Source organism: Notolepis coatsorum (genome assembly GCF_963971535.1).
Source record: "Notolepis coatsorum genome assembly, contig: SCAFFOLD_2174, whole genome shotgun sequence".
NCBI lineage: Eukaryota > Metazoa > Chordata > Actinopteri > Aulopiformes > Paralepididae > Notolepis > Notolepis coatsorum.
In genome coordinates this window covers 3,133-22,500 of record NW_028173225.1, presented here as the reverse complement: position 1 = coordinate 22,500, position 19,368 = coordinate 3,133, and the positions used below count along the sequence as shown (strand labels likewise).

General features: G+C 41.0%; 1 protein-coding gene across 1 annotated transcript in view; it reads right to left on the bottom strand.

The window, feature by feature from the left end:
- LOC311247847 (syndetin-like) overlaps window positions 1-18,616 on the bottom strand; it is a gene marked incomplete at its 3' end in the record, with an annotated part of 20,476 nt that extends 1,860 nt beyond the window's left edge. Inside the window, exons 1-2 of the mRNA XM_084338838.1 lie at window positions 18,500-18,616; window positions 31-108 (exon numbers count right to left, since the gene is read on the bottom strand). Of these exons, the coding sequence (XP_084194964.1) occupies window positions 31-108; window positions 18,500-18,613 (192 nt within the window). The remainder of the gene's footprint in view (window positions 1-30; window positions 109-18,499) is intronic.
- Window positions 18,617-19,368: the final 752 nt, after the last annotated feature.

Here is a 19,368-nt window from a genome sequence, read left to right as displayed (position 1 = left end):
CCAAGGTCTCCAGAGCTCACACAGGCTTACCAAGCAAGCAGGGCCCACCACCCTGCCAGGGCCCGCCTCTCGGCCACCCTGGGTGGGCAAAGATGGACTAGGGACAGGCTACGGATGACAAGACAGACAGCAGAAAGGAACACAAAGAGCCAAAGGTGCAAATTAAACAACGGAAAACAGAGACACGACACATTGAAGCACGAGGAAGAAGAAGAGCAACACATATTTTGACCTCTCTCTCAAACCCCGCCCCCTCGTCTTTCCACCATCCTCCAATCACAAACGGTTGCCTTGAGGAAACGACGGGAGGATTGGAGGATCAAGAAAAGAGGGAGGGGTTTGAGATCGGTCCACTGAACAAACGGACTGATTGGTGGATGTTAAACATTTTGAAGGAAGAAGAATTACAGCTCTTTAAAAAATACTTAAATTGACAAAAATATATACACTTTTCAACCCCACAGGCAAATCTGATGGAAGACCCTGTTGGGTTAAAAGGTTGCTTTTTTTTTAAGTCAATAAAGTATTTTCACAAGTACATTGATCCTGCAGCTGGGCTAACAAACGTAAAGGATCTAACACATTATGGTCACGACCAGGGATGTCCCGATCAAGTTTTTTTGCTCCCGATCCGATCCCGATCATGTGATTTTGAGTATCTACTGATACCGATCTTTCCCGATCCGATCAAAAAAAAGAAAGAAAAAAAGTAAAAGATTATTTAAAAAAAAGTTGTATTCAACAAACATGACCATGTTCACGTCTTAAACTCATACTGAGGCCTTAGTTTTGGTTTTAAATTGCATATCATCATTCATTTATTTATTGTCAGACAGAGCAGAAGAATTTTGCCAAAACAAACCAATCGTATCCAGCTGCAGAACGGCAGACCAGCCACACTCTCAGACCCAAATACATTTCATTTGATTTAATTATACATCAAATGATTTATGTCAAGGATTGCAATGCCTCGCTTGAATGAAGTTAACTTTTCACCTGGATAACGTCAACATTCAGGGTGAATGTAATGTGAGAAATTGGGATTAAAAAAATAGAAAATAAAATGTAATTAGGGTCTGAGAGTGTGGCTGGTCTGCCGTTCTGCAGCTGGATACTATTGGTTTGTTTTGGCAAAATTCTTCTGCTCTGTGTGACAATAAATGAATGATGATATGCAATTTAAAACCAAAACTAAGGCATCAGTATGAGTTTAAGACGTGAACATGGTCATGTTTGTTGAAAAAAAAGAAAAAAGCTAAAAAAAAAAAGAAAAAAAAAGGCGATTTTTTTTGTTGATCCCGATCTTCGGAAAATCACGTGATCGGCCCCGATCACGATCACGTGATCGGATCGGGACATCCCTAGTCACGACACACTGGTAGAATGTCTCTTTACCTCTGACTGACGCTAGCTCAAGCTTGGTTAGTAGTTAGTAGCTGGGTGTGTATTGCTTCCATGTAGATATGAATTGTTGGCAGTGCCACCTTTAAGACCTTTTTAAGACTTAAATTCTGATGATTAAATCGAAGACTTTTTGAGACGTAAAATTCCCTGTTTAAGACTTTTTAAGAGCCAGCTTGGTTCTCACCCGTCTACCAGTACATGGGCAGTGTGGTGAAAGTAGTGTTAATTTTGACAGCTTTTTTTATTTTAGTTTTAGTCTTAGTCATGTGTCAAGTGCTCCTTTTTCGTTTTCATCATATTTAGTCACCTTCATTTATTTTTCGTTTAGTCAGTTTTAGTCAACTACAGGTCTGAGCATTTTAGTCTTAGTCAGTTTTATTCTCAATTTTGTCTTTTTTTGTTTGAGTCTAGATTTAGTTGCAGAAAACGGATGACATTTTTGTCTAGTTTTCGTTAATGAAAAAAAAATCATTTTATATTTGTATATTGTAAATAATGCAATTCTATTTATTCTTTACGTATAGTCTAGCCAAAACCCTATCAGCTGATTCACAATAAGTTCAGTAGAAGGCTAGACGCCAAATAGTAACCAAACATTCCTTGAAATGGTCAATAGATTCAGAAATAGTCAGACATGGAATGGAACATATTCTGATTTAAATTGCTTATATATATTTTTTAACCAACAAAGCAATAATAGGATAGTGTAAATAAATACACAGTACACACTGATTACAATTCTCACTGGGACCTACTGTACAAATTTCACACACGTCACACACACATTCCCTTTTGTCCGTCGAGTACAACCGTAGATCGCTGACGTCACTTTAAACTTAAAACTTAAAGGGGAACTATTTTACTATTTCTTTCACTATTTGGGAACTTTTACACAATTCCTGTGAGTCTATGGAACACCTCTGTAATATATATATTTTTTTTATTCATTGTTTTGTATTTCTAATCAAGTCCTCAAAAACAGCATTTTTCTACCTCAAGATCTCGAGCCGTTTTGAGCTGACTGTGTGGAGTGGGTACAGAACTGTGTGCAGCTCATCTTGTATCTCAACATTAACATGCAGCGGTGTCTCTCTGACATCACAAATCGCGCACATTTTCAAATGACTCAGTTCAGTGAGGGTGAATATTGTGAGAGGAGAATTGGAAGAATGCGCCAATATGAGAATTTTGAGACATAGATCATATTAATATAAGTTCACATAGCTAGGAAACAATGCTAAACACTCAAAAAGGCCATTTATAAGATAGTTCCCCTTTAAAATGGCGGCCTCCATCAGAGCATTCGGCTAACAACATTAGCTTAGCGAACCTGCCACCGCACTTCTATGTGCATAAAGTGTGCTAACAAAACATCACAGCCCCTAAGACTGGGAGCATTCTAACTCTACTGAGCATGTATCCAACATTATATGAAAAAAAATAAGTCATTATGATGTTTTAGTGCGCTTCAAGCGCTAAAGGGATTCATAACAACTAGCTATCGATTAGCCGGAAACGGAAATGCTGAAATAATAACGTGAATTAGACTAAAAGTTATAATTATTTTGTCTCATCTTGTTTTAGTCAACATAAATTAAGAGAGAATTCGTCATGGTTTTTGTAAAGTAAATTTTTGTGTCCTCAGATGTAGTCAACGATTATGCATAAATAATTTAGTCACGTTAGTGTCACATGATCTACATTAACGTGACGTCACGTCTCGTTGTCGTCGGGGGGAAAAGCTTTGTTGACGACCATATTTAGTCATTATTTTCGTTGACAAAATTAACACTCGGTGAAAGTAGCCGGGGATAAACATTCACTCTGTGTCGCGGCACGCTGCACCCGGTCTGCCACCCCGGGGGATAAACATTCACTGTGTCGCGGCACGCTGCATCCGGTCTGCCACCTCAGGGGGATAAACATTCACTCTGTGTCGCGGCACGCTGCATCCGGTCTGCCACCCCAGGGGGATAAACATTCACTCTGTGTCGCGGCACGCTGCATCAGGCCTTCCACCCCAGGGGGATAAACATTCACTCTGTGTCGCGGCACGCTGCATCAGGCCTTCCACCCCAGGGGGATAAACATTCACTCTGTGTCGCGGCACGCTGCATCAGGCCTTCCACCCCAGGGGGATAACACGCTGAATCAGGCCTTCCACCCCAGGGGATAAACATTCACTCTGTGTCGCGGCACGCTGCATCAGGCCTTCCACCCACCGCTGCCGACGGGGAAGCAAGAAACCAAACGCAGAGACTCGAGACAATAACTGTCACCGGAAGAACGGAGCGCTTGGGTTCTGAAGATCTGGCGGCCTGGCGACCCTATTTTTATAATTTTTTTTATTTAACCAGGAAGTCCCATTGAGATAAAAGATCCCTTTTTGTAAGTGTATGTGTAAGTGTAAGTGTAAGTGTAAGTGTAAGTGTAAGTGTAAGTGTATGTGTATGTGTAAGTGTAAGTGTAAGTGTAAGTGTAAGTGTATGTGTAAGTGTAAGTGTAAGTGTAAGTGTAAGTGTAAGTGTAAGTGTATGTGTAAGTGTATGTGTAAGTGTATGTGTATGTGTATGTGTATGTGTAAGTGTAAGTGTATGTGTATGTGTATGTGTATGTGTAAGTGTATGTGTAAGTGTAAGTGTAAGTGTATGTGTAAGTGTATGTGTATGTGTATGTGTAAGTGTAAGTGTATGTGTATGTGTAAGTGTAAGTGTATGTGTATGTGTATGTGTAAGTGTAAGTGTATGTGTAAGTGTATGTGTATGTGTAAGTGTAAGTGTATGTGTATGTGTATGTGTAAGTGTATGTGTAAGTGTATGTGTATGTGTATGTGTATGTGTATGTGTATGTGTATGTGTAAGTGTAAGTGTAAGTGTAAGTGTATGTGTATGCGTAAGCGTAAGTGTAAGTGTAAGTGTAAGTGTATGTGTATGTGTATGTGTATGTGTAAGTGTAAGTGTAAGTGTAAGTGTAAGTGTAAGTGTATGTGTATGTGTATGTGTATGTGTAAGTGTATGTGTATGTGTATGTGTATGTGTATGTGTAAGTGTAAGTGTAAGTGTATGTGTAAGTGTGTGTGTATGTGTATGTGTGTGTTTGTGTACGTCGTGTATGTGTAAGTGTATGTGTGTGTGTGTGTGTGTGTATGTGTGTGTAAGTGTATGTGTGTGTGTATGTGTATGTGTAAGTGTATGTGTATGTGTATGTGTATGTGTATGTGTAAGTGTATGTGTAAGTGTATGTGTAAGTGTGTGTGTATGTGTGTGTTTGTGTATGTGTATGTGTGTGTTTGTGTACGTCGTGTATGTGTAAGTGTATGTGTGTGTGTGTGTGTGTGTGTATGTGTGTGTAAGTGTATGTGTGTTTGTGTATGCGTGTGTATATGTGCTTATATTCTATCAGACAAAAACAATTGATACGGATGAATGAACTGATTAAAAGTCAAATCAGTCATATTGTAATTGTATCATAATTAATTATTATCAAATATGCTGCATCACCGCCCCCCCCCCCCCCCCCCCCCCCCCCCCCACACACACACACACACAGTTCATACTGATTGAGATTTGGTCGACTGACCCTTGATCCTGTATTTTTGCGAGAAATTCAGAAAGTGCTCGACTGTGTGAACATTCATGAAGCCAAAGTTATATCTTATATAATCTTATATTAGCAATTACTTGAAATGTAATTGTGTATCATTCCTGTGCAACGACTCATAGGATCTGTTTACCAAATAACAACCACACCCCTGTCTGCATATTATTAATTAAGGTGCTTAATTATACAGGCTGCCAACTCCTGCTGTACTACTGTAGCACTTAATTAAACAGTAAGAGACAGAGAGATACGTAGAGACAGATTTATAGAGAGACAGAGAGACAGATAGAGAGAGACAGATATACAGAGAGAGAGAGAAAGAGACAGAGAGAGACAGAGAGAGACAGAGAGAGACAGATTTACAGATACATATATATAGAGCCAGATAGACAGAGACACAGATAGATGGAGAGACATAGACAGATAGAGAGACAGATATATGTAGAGACATATAGATCCATAGAGAGAGAGAGAGAGACAGATACTGTAGATGGAGAGACAGATAGAGACAGAGAGATATAGACAGATATAGACATATATACAGAGACAGATAGAGACAGAGAGAGACAGATACATATAGACAGATATATAGAGACATAGACAGAGACAGACAGATAGACAGAGATAGAAAGATAGACAGAGAGAGAGGCAGAGAGACAGATACATAGAGAGAAATACAGAGATAGATATACAAAGACAGAGAGGCAGATACAGAGAGATAGGGAGACATAGAGAAGGATATACAAAGACAGAGATAAACTCATGAAAGATGCATTTCTGTTCAAAGTGTAAACATGCATTTCTATTCAAAAGGGGAAACATGCAGAAGGCCTATACTGTATATATATAATAATACAAACAATATATAAAATGGTAAATGGATGGCATTTATATAACAGCTTTTTATACAAAGCTCTTTACAACTTATGCCTCACAGTCATCCATCCATGCACACACGCTCACACCGATGGCGGAGGTGACCATGCAAGGTGCCAATTTGCTCGTTAAGTGCCTTGCTCAAGGACACTTCGACACGCTGCGGGGGGAGGAGACGTGTCGGAATCTAAACGGGGGACGTGCGGCTCAGGAGGTCGAGCGGTCGTCCGGTAATCAAAAGGTTCCCACCCCTGCAGGACTTATATAACAAGAGGTGCAAATCCAGAGCCTGCAGAATAATGAAGGACCCTCACCACCCCAACAACAGCCTGTTCAAGCTGCTGCGGTCAGGCAAACGCCTACGGACACACGTTGCAAGAAGAGAGAGACTCCGGCTCAGCTTCTTCCCCCAGGCCATCAGAACACTGAACACTGAACTCTCCACTCACAAGTACACATGAGCACACACACACACACACACACACACACACACACACACACACACACACACACACACACACACACACACACACACACACACACACACACACACACACACACACACACACACACACACACACACACACACACACACACACACACACACACGTCACACACACACACACACACACATGCACACACACACGCACGCACGCACACACACACTGCAACCACTTTAAACAAAATGTCACTTTAAATAATGGAAAAGTCACTTTAAAGGAAGGAGGTATTGTAATAGTAATATAGTTTAGATACATTAAGTATAAAAAAATTACGGAGTTGGGGGAGCTCCCGTAGCTCACCGCATATCTCGGCGCTATTTCTGCGTCGGGGAAAACCGTGCTCGTCACGGATCTGGGGTACACGAGTTCGATTCCCGGACCCGCCGTATTTTCTCAGAGTGTCTTCCCCTGCTCTACATCCCATTTCAACCTGTTTCTGTCGGTCATGCTTGACCAGAAAAAGCGATAAACGCTAAAAAATAAAGTAAAAAAAAAAAAAAAAAAAAAAAAGAGTTAAAATTGTAAATTGTATATTGTATAGTAGTGTACATAGGAACCAGTTTCTCAGGAACTTAGCGTGTCTTTTTTTTTTATCCTGCAAATATTATTGTGTCTTACCTATTTTTTTTCTATGTCGATTTAATTGGCATGACTACCCGCATTTCACTCTATGCCCTGGTATGTACTGTATGTGACAAATACACCTCTTGATTCTTGATTCCCGCTGTTCCCGGCAGCAAGACACTTAACTACTGTACTCCCGATGAGGGGGTGGGCCCCTTGTCGGTGTGTGAATGTGTGAATGTGAGGCGTGAGTTGTGAAGCGCTTTGGATAAAAGCCGTTATATAAATGCTGTCCGTTTACCATCGTTTCTTAAGTGCCTTTCATGGCCTCTCCGCGCGGCTGACAGTCACAACTCCTCGTCTGAACGCTGCAGGTACAGTAGGTGCATTATCGAGCCCCACGGGACGTCATTCTAACACATCCACCTCCCGCTGCTCTACAACACCAACACCACCACCGAACCACTTCCTCCTCCTCCTCCTCATCTGGCTTCCATTCACAGACCCCTCTGCCTCTCCCTCGTCATCTCCCTCTCCCTCTCCTGAAGAGCCAAAGACTCTAGCCGCCCAAACTACTGCCTCTTTGCACTGCTGCGGTCAGGCAAGCACACTAGTAAATATACAATGTACAGTACAGGTGATTAAACTGGAACCGCGTAGAGCTACAGTAAGCGCAAGCCAGTGTTGTAGTACAGTACGTCACACTGTAGTGATTCGCAGGACCCGTGACTCGACTTGGACTCGAGCATTGGCATAAGATATTGATGGCTAGTGCATTTGTTTGGCTATTGTGTCACAAATAGGGATGTCCGATGTTATCGGCCGATATTGGCATTAAAATGTGATATCGGAAATTATCGGTATCGGGTTTCAAAAAAAAATGAAATAATAATTTTTTTTTACATTTATTTAACCTTTATTTACCCAGGCAAGCAAGTAAAAAAAAATAAAAAAAATGGATATGTAATGTTATCGGTTGATATCGGTATCGGAAATTAAGAGTTGGACAATATCGGTATATCGGTATCGGTAAAAAAGCCAATATCGAACATCCCTAATCGCAAAGTAAATAAACTCTGTTTGAGATGGTGACACTGTGTCATTTATGTTTAATGTAGACCCTTTTTTATTTGTATGTCAGCTCTTTGACGGCCAGAGTGGAGTGGACTCAACCTCGATGACTTGGAGTCGGACTAGAGGGTAATGTGGACTGGACTCAGGCTCTTCTTTGGTGACTCGGACTCAAACACTGGGGACTCGAGACTCGACCTGGATGTTTAGTGACTCGACTACAGCACGGGTTCAGAAGCCCCCCCCCTGTGGACTCGTCCTCAAGTCAGGACACGGAACTAGGGCTGGGCGATTAATCGATTTTATCGATCAATTCGAATTTATGATTTAGGACGATAAAAAAAAATGAAAATCGATTTTCAAAATATATATATATATATATATATTTCTTTTTTCAAGAGTCACCTTTTATTTTACAAAAAGTGATGTTTGGTGAAAGTTAGATTTGCACTTTGTTAATCCCAATAGGGACATTCATTCTTGTTTGATGATCAAGAGGCACCTTTTATTTGTTTTAAGTGAAGTTTGGTGAAAAAGCAAGTTATTGCACTATTAATCCCAATAGGGACATTCATCTTTGTTTGATCAAGAGTACCCTTTTATATGTAATTTTTTTTAACATGAAGATTGGTGAAAGTTAGGTTTGCACTTCAATCCCAATAGGGAAATTCATCTTGGTTTGATCATGTTTTTGTGTCAAATAAAAACAAAGCTTATTTGAATGATTTCCTTGGCGTTTCTAGTTTTTAAGAGAGAAAAAAAATCAAATGTGTTGTGAAAAATTTATTAATTTTTAGGCCATATCGCCATGCGGCCCTACACGGAACACTGTTTGTTCCAGGCTTTCCACCTCAGTATCTTCTTTTAAATCACGTTTTACAAGACACACGCGCTTGCTTTCACTTAATTAGGTAATAAAAGAATACGAGAGTATTAGGCAGAGTTCTGTTTCAGCACAGGCTGCACAGCTCGGGCCAACATGTGACCAGGATCACTGTTCACACGTCGTCATGTCATCTGGCTGAGACTCTGTGTGGCCAGCTGCTCTAATGCTGGTGGAGGGTAAACCTTTTAGAAACTGTACACTCACCCAAGAACAGGGAGCGATGTATATATATAGAGAGAGAGAGAGAGAGAGAGAGAGAGAGAGAGAGAGAGAGAGAGGCTTTTCAATAATTAACAAACTGGGGCGGCTAGGTGGTGCAGTGGGCAAGGCGCTCACCACCAATGCAGGAGGCGCTGGGTTCGAGCCAGGGGGCGAAACTAGAGCCCGCCACCCGCCATTGGCGCTCAGTTTTTACGTTTGGCGCCTCCCACTGAGAGGTCTGCCCGCCGTGTGGCGGGCAATCAAATAGTCATGTGAAAACCGAAAATCATGATCCAATTCTGAGCGGAGTTCTCACTCGCTGTCTCAGCACAGACACGCAGCACATTGCTGCTCCTACCCCTCCTGCACCTGTTTCTGTATGCTGCTGCATGTAAACAGAGGCTATTGCCTCGGACAGTCACCGTGACTGACGTTAGTCTAGTCAGAGGGACCTCCATGAGCTAATGTTAGCTACCGTTACAAAATGACCCAGTCAACTATTCACTTTTAGTTTAATACATGAGGCATTGTGTAACGTTATCCAGCCGGCTAGCTACTGATAGCTCCCGACATCAACAACTGCTCCAGCAAGTGTCCAGTGCATAATACCTCCGTTGGCTAAGTAGCTCATGTTAGCCCACGTTAGCTCACTAGTCACTACGAAATGTCCCAGTAAACTAAATAGTTCAGAGGCGTTGCCCCAACGCCATCCAGCAGTAGCTACAGATAGCTCCTGACATCAATGTCCTACAACATGCGTATTCGAGCCCCTGGCTTACATCTCATGAGGGCTGCTGAATAGGGTCCAGCTGGAGCGCAGGAGAATCCTTTCATGCTGAATGTAGAGTTTAGGGTCCAGCTGCAGCGCCGGAGAATCCTTGCTGGAGCTGGAGGCCACTCGAGTATACACACAGACAGTGGAGCTGTTTGCAGACAGCGAGGTGGCGATGTCTCGCAGATAATACAACTACAAGTATGATTATATAATATATATATTTTATTAAAAATGTTATATATTTTATTAAAAATGTTATATAAAATAATTATTATTATTTTTTTAATCAAAAAAAAGTTGGCAGGTAAGAAATATGCTTGGCGGGTAGATTCTTCCCATCTACCCGCCACTGGCCGGTGAGTCAAAAAGTTAATTTCGTGCCCTGGTTCGAGCCCAGCTCTCCGCGTTGCTATCAGCTTGGCTGGTCGTTCATACTAATACAACTGGCCGTATTAGGGGGTGGGAAGCTGATGGGTGGGGATCAGACGTTGTGGACAGCGACTCCTACAGGTCGGTTGGTGCGCCTGCGCAGTAGAATCAGGAAGCGACCGGGGCGGCGTGCCCTCCAAACGCAGACCCTCGACGCTGAAAGATCGCGCTGTGCAGGTGAAAAGATGCGACGGCTGCTTCCTCGAGTACCGGAGGGGACACGTGCTATGTATGGCTTCGTCCACATTGCAGCCGGCTTGTGGGAGGCAAGAAACAGCGTTCGAGACAGGGGAGGGTAGAATTGGACGATACGAAATTGGGATGAGAGAAAAATAGAAAATGGGAGAAAAAGTAGATAAAAAAATAATAATAATTAACAAACTGCATCAGACTGTTTTGACTGTAGGCAGGCAGTAAAGTAGAGTAAAATGCTAACATTGTTGCTCACTTTCTCTCTCTTTCTTTCTTTCTTTCCTCCATCCCTCCACCTTTCTCTCGGTCCTTCCTCCATATCTCACTCTTCCCTCACTCTGGGCAGTGATCTGGTGACAGGAGTCCAGCTCTTCCCTGGCGTATATTTGCATATCTTGTGTGTCACAAATGTAACAGTACTGTATACCTGCTGTATGTCATGTATGTCATAAATGTCATGATAATATCTGTATGTTGCGTATGTCATAAATGGCATTATGAATTGAAAATGGGGGACCCTGATGTAAACAAGACGAAAGTCTTTCTCTGGTCTGCATCCCCTTAACAAGTGTGTGTATTGAGCTGTACTGTATTGTACACATTCTGCAATCTGTTAATAAAGTTTTCAATCAATCAATTCAATCAGCAGCGATATCAGCTTTCCAGACGAGGTGTTCATCACCCTCTCTCTCTCTCTCTCTCTCTCTGCTTCCCTCTAAACCGCATCCCTCCTTCCCTCGCGACCCCTCTTTCTTGCTCTCTCTCTCCACCTCTCTCCCTCATTCCCTCTAGACCTTTTTCTCTTTCCCTCCATTCTCTCTCTCTCCATTATTTGTATCACGCTCTCCATTATCTATATATCCCTTAATTATATCTTTCTCTCCATTATTTTTCTCTCTCTCCCGATTATCTTTCTCTCCCTCCATTCTCTCTCTCCATTCTCTCTTCATTCCACAATTCTCTCTCCCTCCATTATCTCCCTCTCTCTCTCTCTCCATTCTCTCCCTCTCTCTCTCTCCATTCTCTCCCCCTCCCCCCTCTCTCCCTCTATTCTCTCTCCCTCCATCATGAGTAATGAATGTGGTCTCTAATGTGTCTTCAGCATGTGTGTGTTGACACAGAGCACTCGACGGGCACTATGAGGACAGAATGGGCATATTTACCCTTTTAGAATATTAATATCGCTCATTACCTTCCGTCTCTGGGTGTGAAACGACCCCATCGCCATGCCGACGGTGTGAAGGAGAGCAATGTCCTCCTACAGGTCGCAACAGCTACGCGCGTGCATATTAGTCTCAGAGTGATTGGTCGTAAATATTCATGCTGGCGTATTACTGCTACAGTGAGGGTGCCCTTCTGAGAGGGCGGCACTGACTGAACCTGGTGAATCCAATGAGGGCGAGGGCGAGGGCGAGAGAGAGAGAGAGAGAGAGAGAGAGAGAGAGAGAGAGAGAGAGAGAGAGAGAGAGCAATAGAAAGAGAGAGCAATAGAAAGAGAGAGAGAGAGAGAGAGAGAGAGAGAGAGAGAGAGAGACAGATAGATAGATAGAGAGAGATGGATAGAGATAGAGACAGGGAGAGAGATGGATAGAGAGAGACAGATAGAGAGAGAGAGATATAGAGAGAGAGTAATAGAGAAGGAGAGATAGTGGAGGTTATATACACTGAGGTAATAAGGTACATGACATACTGACTGATGAGAACAATGAGAGAGAGAGAGTGGGTTAGTGAAGGGTGGTGTCTAGATCCCATGGCCCGGAAGGACGCTGGCTGTGATCTGGCAGCTGGGCCCCTCTGAACAGGTCTATAGTGTTGATTGTTCTATAGACTGTGTTGCTTGTTCTATAGACTGTGTTGCTTGTTCTATAGACTGTGTTGCTTGTTCTATAGACTTGTGTTGCTTGTTCTATAGACTGTGTTGCTTGTTCTATAGACTGTGTTGATTGTTCTATAGACTTGTGTTGCTTGTTCTATAGACTGTGTTGCTTGTTCTATAGACTGTGTTGCTTGTTCTATAGACTGTGTTGCTTGTTCTATAGACTGTGTTGCTTGTTCTATAGACTGTGTTGCTTGTTCTATAGACTGTGTTGCTTGTTCTATAGACTTGTGTTGCTTGTTCTATAGACTGTATTGCTTGTTCTATAGACTGTGTTGCTTGTTCTATAGACTGTGTTGCTTGTTCTATAGACTTGTGTTGCTTGTTCTATAGACTTGTGTTGCTTGTTCTATAGACTTGTGTTGCTTGTTCTATAGACTGTATTGCTTGTTCTATAGACTTGTGTTGCTTGTTCTATAGACTTGTGTTGCTTGTTCTATAGACTGTATTGCTTGTTCTATAGACATGTGTTGCTTGTTCTATAGACTTGTGTTGCTTGTTCTATAGACTGTATTGCTTGTTCTATAGACTGTGTTGCTTGTTCTATAGACTTGTGTTGCTTGTTCTATAGACTTGTGTTGCTTGTTCTATAGACTGTGTTGCTTGTTCTATAGACTTGTGTTGCTTGTTCTATAGACTTGTGTTGCTTGTTCTATAGACTTGTGTTGCTTGTTCTATAGACTGTGTTGCTTGTTCTATAGACTGTGTTGCTTGTTCTATAGACTGTGTTGCTTGTTCTATAGACTGTGTTGCTTGTTCTATAGACTGTGTTGCTTGTTCTATAGACTTGTGTTGCTTGTTCTATAGACTGTGTTGCTTGTTCTATAGACTTGTGTTGCTTGTTCTATAGACTGTGTTGCTTGTTCTATAGACTTGTGTTGCTTGTTCTATAGACTGTGTTGCTTGTTCTATAGACTTGTGTTGCTTGTTCTATAGACTTGTGTTGCTTGTTCTATAGACTGTATTGCTTGTTCTATAGACTGTGTTGCTTGTTCTATAGACTGTGTTGCTTGTTCTATAGACTGTATTGCTTGTTCTATAGACTGTGTTGCTTGTTCTATAGACTGTATTGCTTGTTCTATAGACATGTGTTGCTTGTTCTATAGACTGTGTTGCTTGTTCTATAGACTGTGTTGCTTGTTCTATAGACTGTGTTGCTTGTTCTATAGACTTGTGTTGCTTGTTCTATAGACTGTGTTGCTTGTTCTATAGACTGTGTTGCTTGTTCTATAGACTTGTGTTGCTTGTTCTATAGACTTGTGTTGCTTGTTCTATAGACTGTGTTGCTTGTTCTATAGACTTGTGTTGCTTGTTCTATAGACTTGTGTTGCTTGTTCTATAGACTGTGTTGCTTGTTCTATAGACTTGTGTTGCTTGTTATATAGACTGTGTTGCTTGTTCTATAGACTGTGTTGCTTGTTCTATAGACTGTGTTGCTTGTTCTATAGACTTGTGTTGCTTGTTCTATAGACATGTGTTGCTTGTTCTATAGACTGTGTTGCTTGTTCTATAGACTGTGTTGCTTGTTCTATAGACTGTGTTGCTTGTTCTATAGACTTGTGTTGCTTGTTCTATAGACTTGTGTTGCTTGTTCTATAGACTTGTGTTGCTTGTTCTATATACTTGTGTTGCTTGTTCTATAGACTGTGTTGCTTGTTCTATAGACTGTATTGCTTGTTCTATAGACTGTGTTGCTTGTTCTATAGACTTGTGTTGCTTGTTCTATAGACTGTGTTGCTTGTTCTATAGACATGTGTTGCTTGTTCTATAGACTGTGTTGCTTGTTCTATAGACTTGTGTTGCTTGTTCTATAGACTGTGTTGCTTGTTCTATAGACTTGTGTTGATTGTTCTATAGACTGTGTTGCTTGTTCTATAGACTTGTGTTGCTTGTTCTATAGACATGTGTTGCTTGTTCTATAGACTGTGTTGCTTGTTCTATAGACTTGTGTTGCTTGTTCTATAGACTTGTGTTGCTTGTTCTATATACTTGTGTTGATTGTTCTATAGACTTGTGTTGCTTGTTCTATAGACTTGTGTTGCTTGTTCTATAGACTTGTGTTGCTTGTTCTATAGACTGTGTTGCTTGTTCTATAGACTGTGTTGCTTGTTCTATAGACTGTGTTGCTTGTTCTATAGACTGTATTGCTTGTTCTATAGACTGTGTTGCTTGTTCTATAGACTGTGTTGCTTGTTCTATAGACTGTGTTGCTTGTTCTATAGACTTGTGTTGCTTGTTCTATAGACTTGTGTTGCTTGTTCTATAGACTGTGTTGCTTGTTCTATAGACTGTATTGCTTGTTCTATAGACTGTATTGCTTGTTCTATAGACTATTGCTTGTTCTATAGACTGTGTTGCTTGTTCTATAGACTTGTGTTGCTTGTTCTATAGACTGTATTGCTTGTTCTATAGACTTGTGTTGCTTGTTCTATAGACTTGTGTTGCTTGTTCTATAGACTGTGTTGCTTGTTCTATAGACTTGTGTTGCTTGTTCTATAGACTGTGTTGCTTGTTCTATAGACTTGTGTTGCTTGTTCTATAGACTGTGTTGCTTGTTCTATAGACTGTGTTGCTTGTTCTATAGACTTGTGTTGATTGTTCTATAGACTTGTGTTGCTTGTTCTATAGACATGTGTTGATTGTTCTATAGACTTGTGTTGCTTGTTCTATAGACTTGTGTTGCTTGTTCTATAGACTTGTGTTGCTTGTTCTATAGACTGTGTTGCTTGTTCTATAGACTTGTGTTGCTTGTTCTATAGACTTGTGTTGCTTGTTCTATAGACTGTGTTGCTTGTTCTATAGACCTGTGTTGCTTGTTCTATAGACTGTGTTGCTTGTTCTATAGACTGTATTGCTTGTTCTATAGACTGTGTTGCTTGTTCTATAGACTGTGTTGCTTGTTCTATAGACTGTATTGCTTGTTCTATAGACATGTGTTGCTTGTTCTATAGACTTATGATGTTTGTTCTATAGACTGTGTTGCTTGTTCTATAGACATATGTTGTTTGTTCTATAGACATGTGTTGCGTGTTCCACTCAGGAGTGATGTAGTGTGCAGTTACTGTTAAGTAGGGTTGTCAATGAATATTCTATATTCCAATTAATAATTGACTTATATATAATAATCGATATATATATTTTTTTTTATTGTGAAAAAAACAACAGCCCCCGATGGGCGTCGGCCTGACGGATAGGAGACACGCGACACCATTGAGCTGAACAACGTGCAAGTAATAATGAACAACAACAACAACAACAACAACCAGAAGACAGTGGTTTGCACTCTGAGCATCTCAAGCCCCGTCTTGGAAATATTGATTAACTTGTGGAACCTCGAGACAGCAAGCTACAGTATGTAAACTACAGCTGGAGTTCTAGCGTCAATAACGTAAGTGGCCTACTTTTCTGTTTTAGAACTTTATTGTAAATCGGCCCTCAGGGTAAAACGTTATTGAATAGAGAAAAAAGCGCCATGCAGGTCCCGTTTCATAACGTTAATTTGATCTCCCAGAGACAGCCCCCTTCCACCCCACGCACTGAGACAGAAGAGAGGATGTGTGTGTGTGTGTGTGTGTATGTGTGTGTGTGTGTGTGTGTGTGTGTGTGTGCGCGTGCGTGTGTTCGCCACACTATGAGCCTATGCTAAATTACAGGTAATCTCTCAGTGTTGTGCGTGAACCAACACCCAGTACTTTGCACCAATTATATATATATATAAGGGGTGAACTTGGGAGTTTTGAATTAATTTCTGCAAAAAAATAAAATAAACAAAGGTCCAGTACTGGAACGGTTCGGTACAGATACGTGTACCGTTACACCCCTACTAGTCAGCCCCCTACTACACTACTGTCACCCAGCACCAGAGCCCTCTCCTCTAGTCAGCCCCCTACTGTACCACTGTACCTCATGGAACAGCCTGCAGGACAGTAGACACTCTAGTTGGATCATATATTATGGGTCAGTTTAGAACTTTGACGACCAATCATGTCACCACAATACATAATTGTTTTTAAAGGGGAACTATTTTACTATTTCTTTCACTATTTGGACACTTTTACACAATTCATGCGAGTGTATGGAACACCTCTGTACGTTTTGTATTTCTAATCAAGTACTCAAAAACAGCATTTTTCTACCGCGAGATCTTAAAGGGGAACTCCACTTTTTTTGGAAATTAGCTTATTTAACATCTTCCCTGGAGTTAGACAAGAAGATACATACCTTTTTTGTCTCTGTGCGTGCATTTTAGCTTTGGGAATAGACGCTCCGTTAGCATAGCTTAGCTTCATCACTGGAAGTGAGGCAGGACAGTAGCCTTACAGTGCCTTACAGTGTATTGCAAGGTCTGACATTGACCAAACTTGATATGCATGACCTTGGTGGGCTCTAGGTCAACTCCTGAAAAGGGGGTCAATGTCAGACTTTGCAATCAAAAGTTAGGGGGCTAATAACCCTTGCCATAATTTCAGTGCGCCCCCTAACTTTTGATTGCAAGGTCTGACATTGACCCCCTTTTCAGGAGTTGACCTAGAGCCCACCAAGGTCATGCATATCAAGTTTGGTCAATGTCAGACCTTGCAATACACTGTAAGGCACTGTAAGGCTACTGTCCTGCCTCACTTCCAGTGATGAAGCTAAGCTATGCTAACGGAGCGTCTATTCCCAAAGCTAAAATGCACGCACAGAGACAAAAATGGTATGCATCTTCTTGTCTAACTCCAGGGAAGATGTTAAATAAGCTAATTTCCAAAAAAAGTGGAGTTCCCCTTTAAGCCGTTTTGAGCCTGGGCTCCAACCACTGTGTGGCCTGGTGCCAACTGCCACACCAACTGCCACATTATTATGCAGCTGAGAAATCTCTGACATCACAGATCAGCACATTTTCAGATGACTCAGTTCAGTGAGGGTGAATATTGTGAGAGGAGAATTGGAAGAATGCGCCAAAATATGAGAATTAGAGGAAACAATGCTAAACACTTAAAAATGCCATTTATAAGATAGTTCCCCTTTAAATGGTTTAAATGAAATTAAAAAAATATCTGAAATAAAAACTCTAACCCAGTAACTAACCTTCCTGTCCTGCACTTGTCCTAATAAACTAACCCACACTGTAGCACTCAACACTTTGATGAACATTGTTACTCAGCTGATAGAGTTGTGCCCTTCCTTCCTGATGACTTGTCGTACAGAACTTGTAAGTCGCTTTGGATAAAAGCGTTTCAGCTAAATGACTAAATGTAAAATGTAAATGTGAAGATTTTGTTAAATTGTTCCGATTGTCTGATGTTTCTGTATTTATTAACACACTTACATACGTAACATATCGTCGCCGGCGGGAGAAAACCTTGTAACTCCGAAAAAACCCAACTTTTCCGGAGATGAAAAAAACTGATTTGAGGGCGAATAGAGTTACGAGGTTTAGAAAGATGATCGGTTTACTGCTTTCCCATTGTGTAGACTTTGTAAAACCACACACACATGGAGGATGATCTACTGAGTTGTTTTATTAAATCAATCATTAAAAAAAACTGAGTTACAAAGTTTTCTTCTGCCAGCGACGGTATATATAACACTGTAAATTAGTTTAACTACTCAGTGTGTTTATTGAGTATAAATAAAGATTGAACGAATATCATGATTATAAGTAGGGATGCTCGATATTGACTTTTTTACCGATACCGATATACCGATATTGTCCAACTCTTAATTTCCGATACCAACCGATATCAACCGATACCGATATATGCAGGGTTCCCCCCCCCCAAAAAAATTGAATAATTTCAGGTAATTAACATTACATATCTCTTGTTGTGGAATTAACACAACATTATGCATACTTTTGACAATAAATAAAATCAGAATTTGTTCTTACTTGCTTGCCTGGGTAAATAAAGGTTATAGAAAAAAAAGAAAAAAAAAAAAGTAAAAAAAAAAATCTTTATTTTTTTTGAAAACCGATACAGATATTTTCCGATATCACATTTTAATGCCAATATCGGCCGATAATATCGGTAGGCCGATAATATCGGACATCCCTACTTTTTATACTTTTATGATTATAAATCAATCAAGGCGTCTCTATCAGGGTGCGTTTCAAATGATGCATAGTGTATATACGGTACCATGTCGTTGCGTCCGAAGAAGGTGTAGACGGCGTACAGGTAGTAGTCGAACAGCTGAGACACACAGTGGATGACGTCGAAGGAGATGGGCTTCAGAATGTTCATCATCTGCATGTACTTCCCTGGAGAGAGAGAGAGAGAGAGAGAGAGAGGGAGAGAGAGAGAGAGAGAGAGAGAGAGAGAGAGAGAGAGAGAGAGAGAGAGAGAGAGAGAGAGAGAGAGAGGGAGAGAGAGAGACATAGCGAGAGAGAGAGAGAGAGAGGGATAGGGAGAGAGAGAGAGAGGGAGAGGGAGAGATAGAGAGATAAAGGGAGAGGGAGAGGGAGAGGGAGAGAGAGAGAGACAGAGAGAGAGAGGGAGAGAGAGAGAGAGAGGGAGAGAGAGAGAGACATAGCGAGAGAGAGAGAGAGAGGGATAGGGGAGAGAGAGAGAGAGGGAGAGGGAGAGATAGAGAGATAAAGGTGATGTTCTGTGATGTTCGTCCATTGACTGAATACCTTTATACCCTATAACCTTTATACCTTTGAACACCTTTATATATATTTTTCATTGATTGAATACCCTTATACCTTATAACCTTTATACCTTATATAATTTTTGTACAAAATGCAATCATTCGCCATTAGTTGCTGGAACATACAGGGTCTTTGCTCTTCAACATACGGCCTTAAGAGTAGAGACTCAGATTTTTTACAGGCTATAACAAACAATGACCTCTTAATCCTAACTGAGACATGGTGCAGAGAAGATGTAGACACACACTGCCCTCCTCACTATAGAGAAGTCATTTTGCCATCGAATAAAACAAAACATATTAGTCAGGGCAGAGACTCAGGGGGATTGATAATTTGGTACAAATCACAACTCCA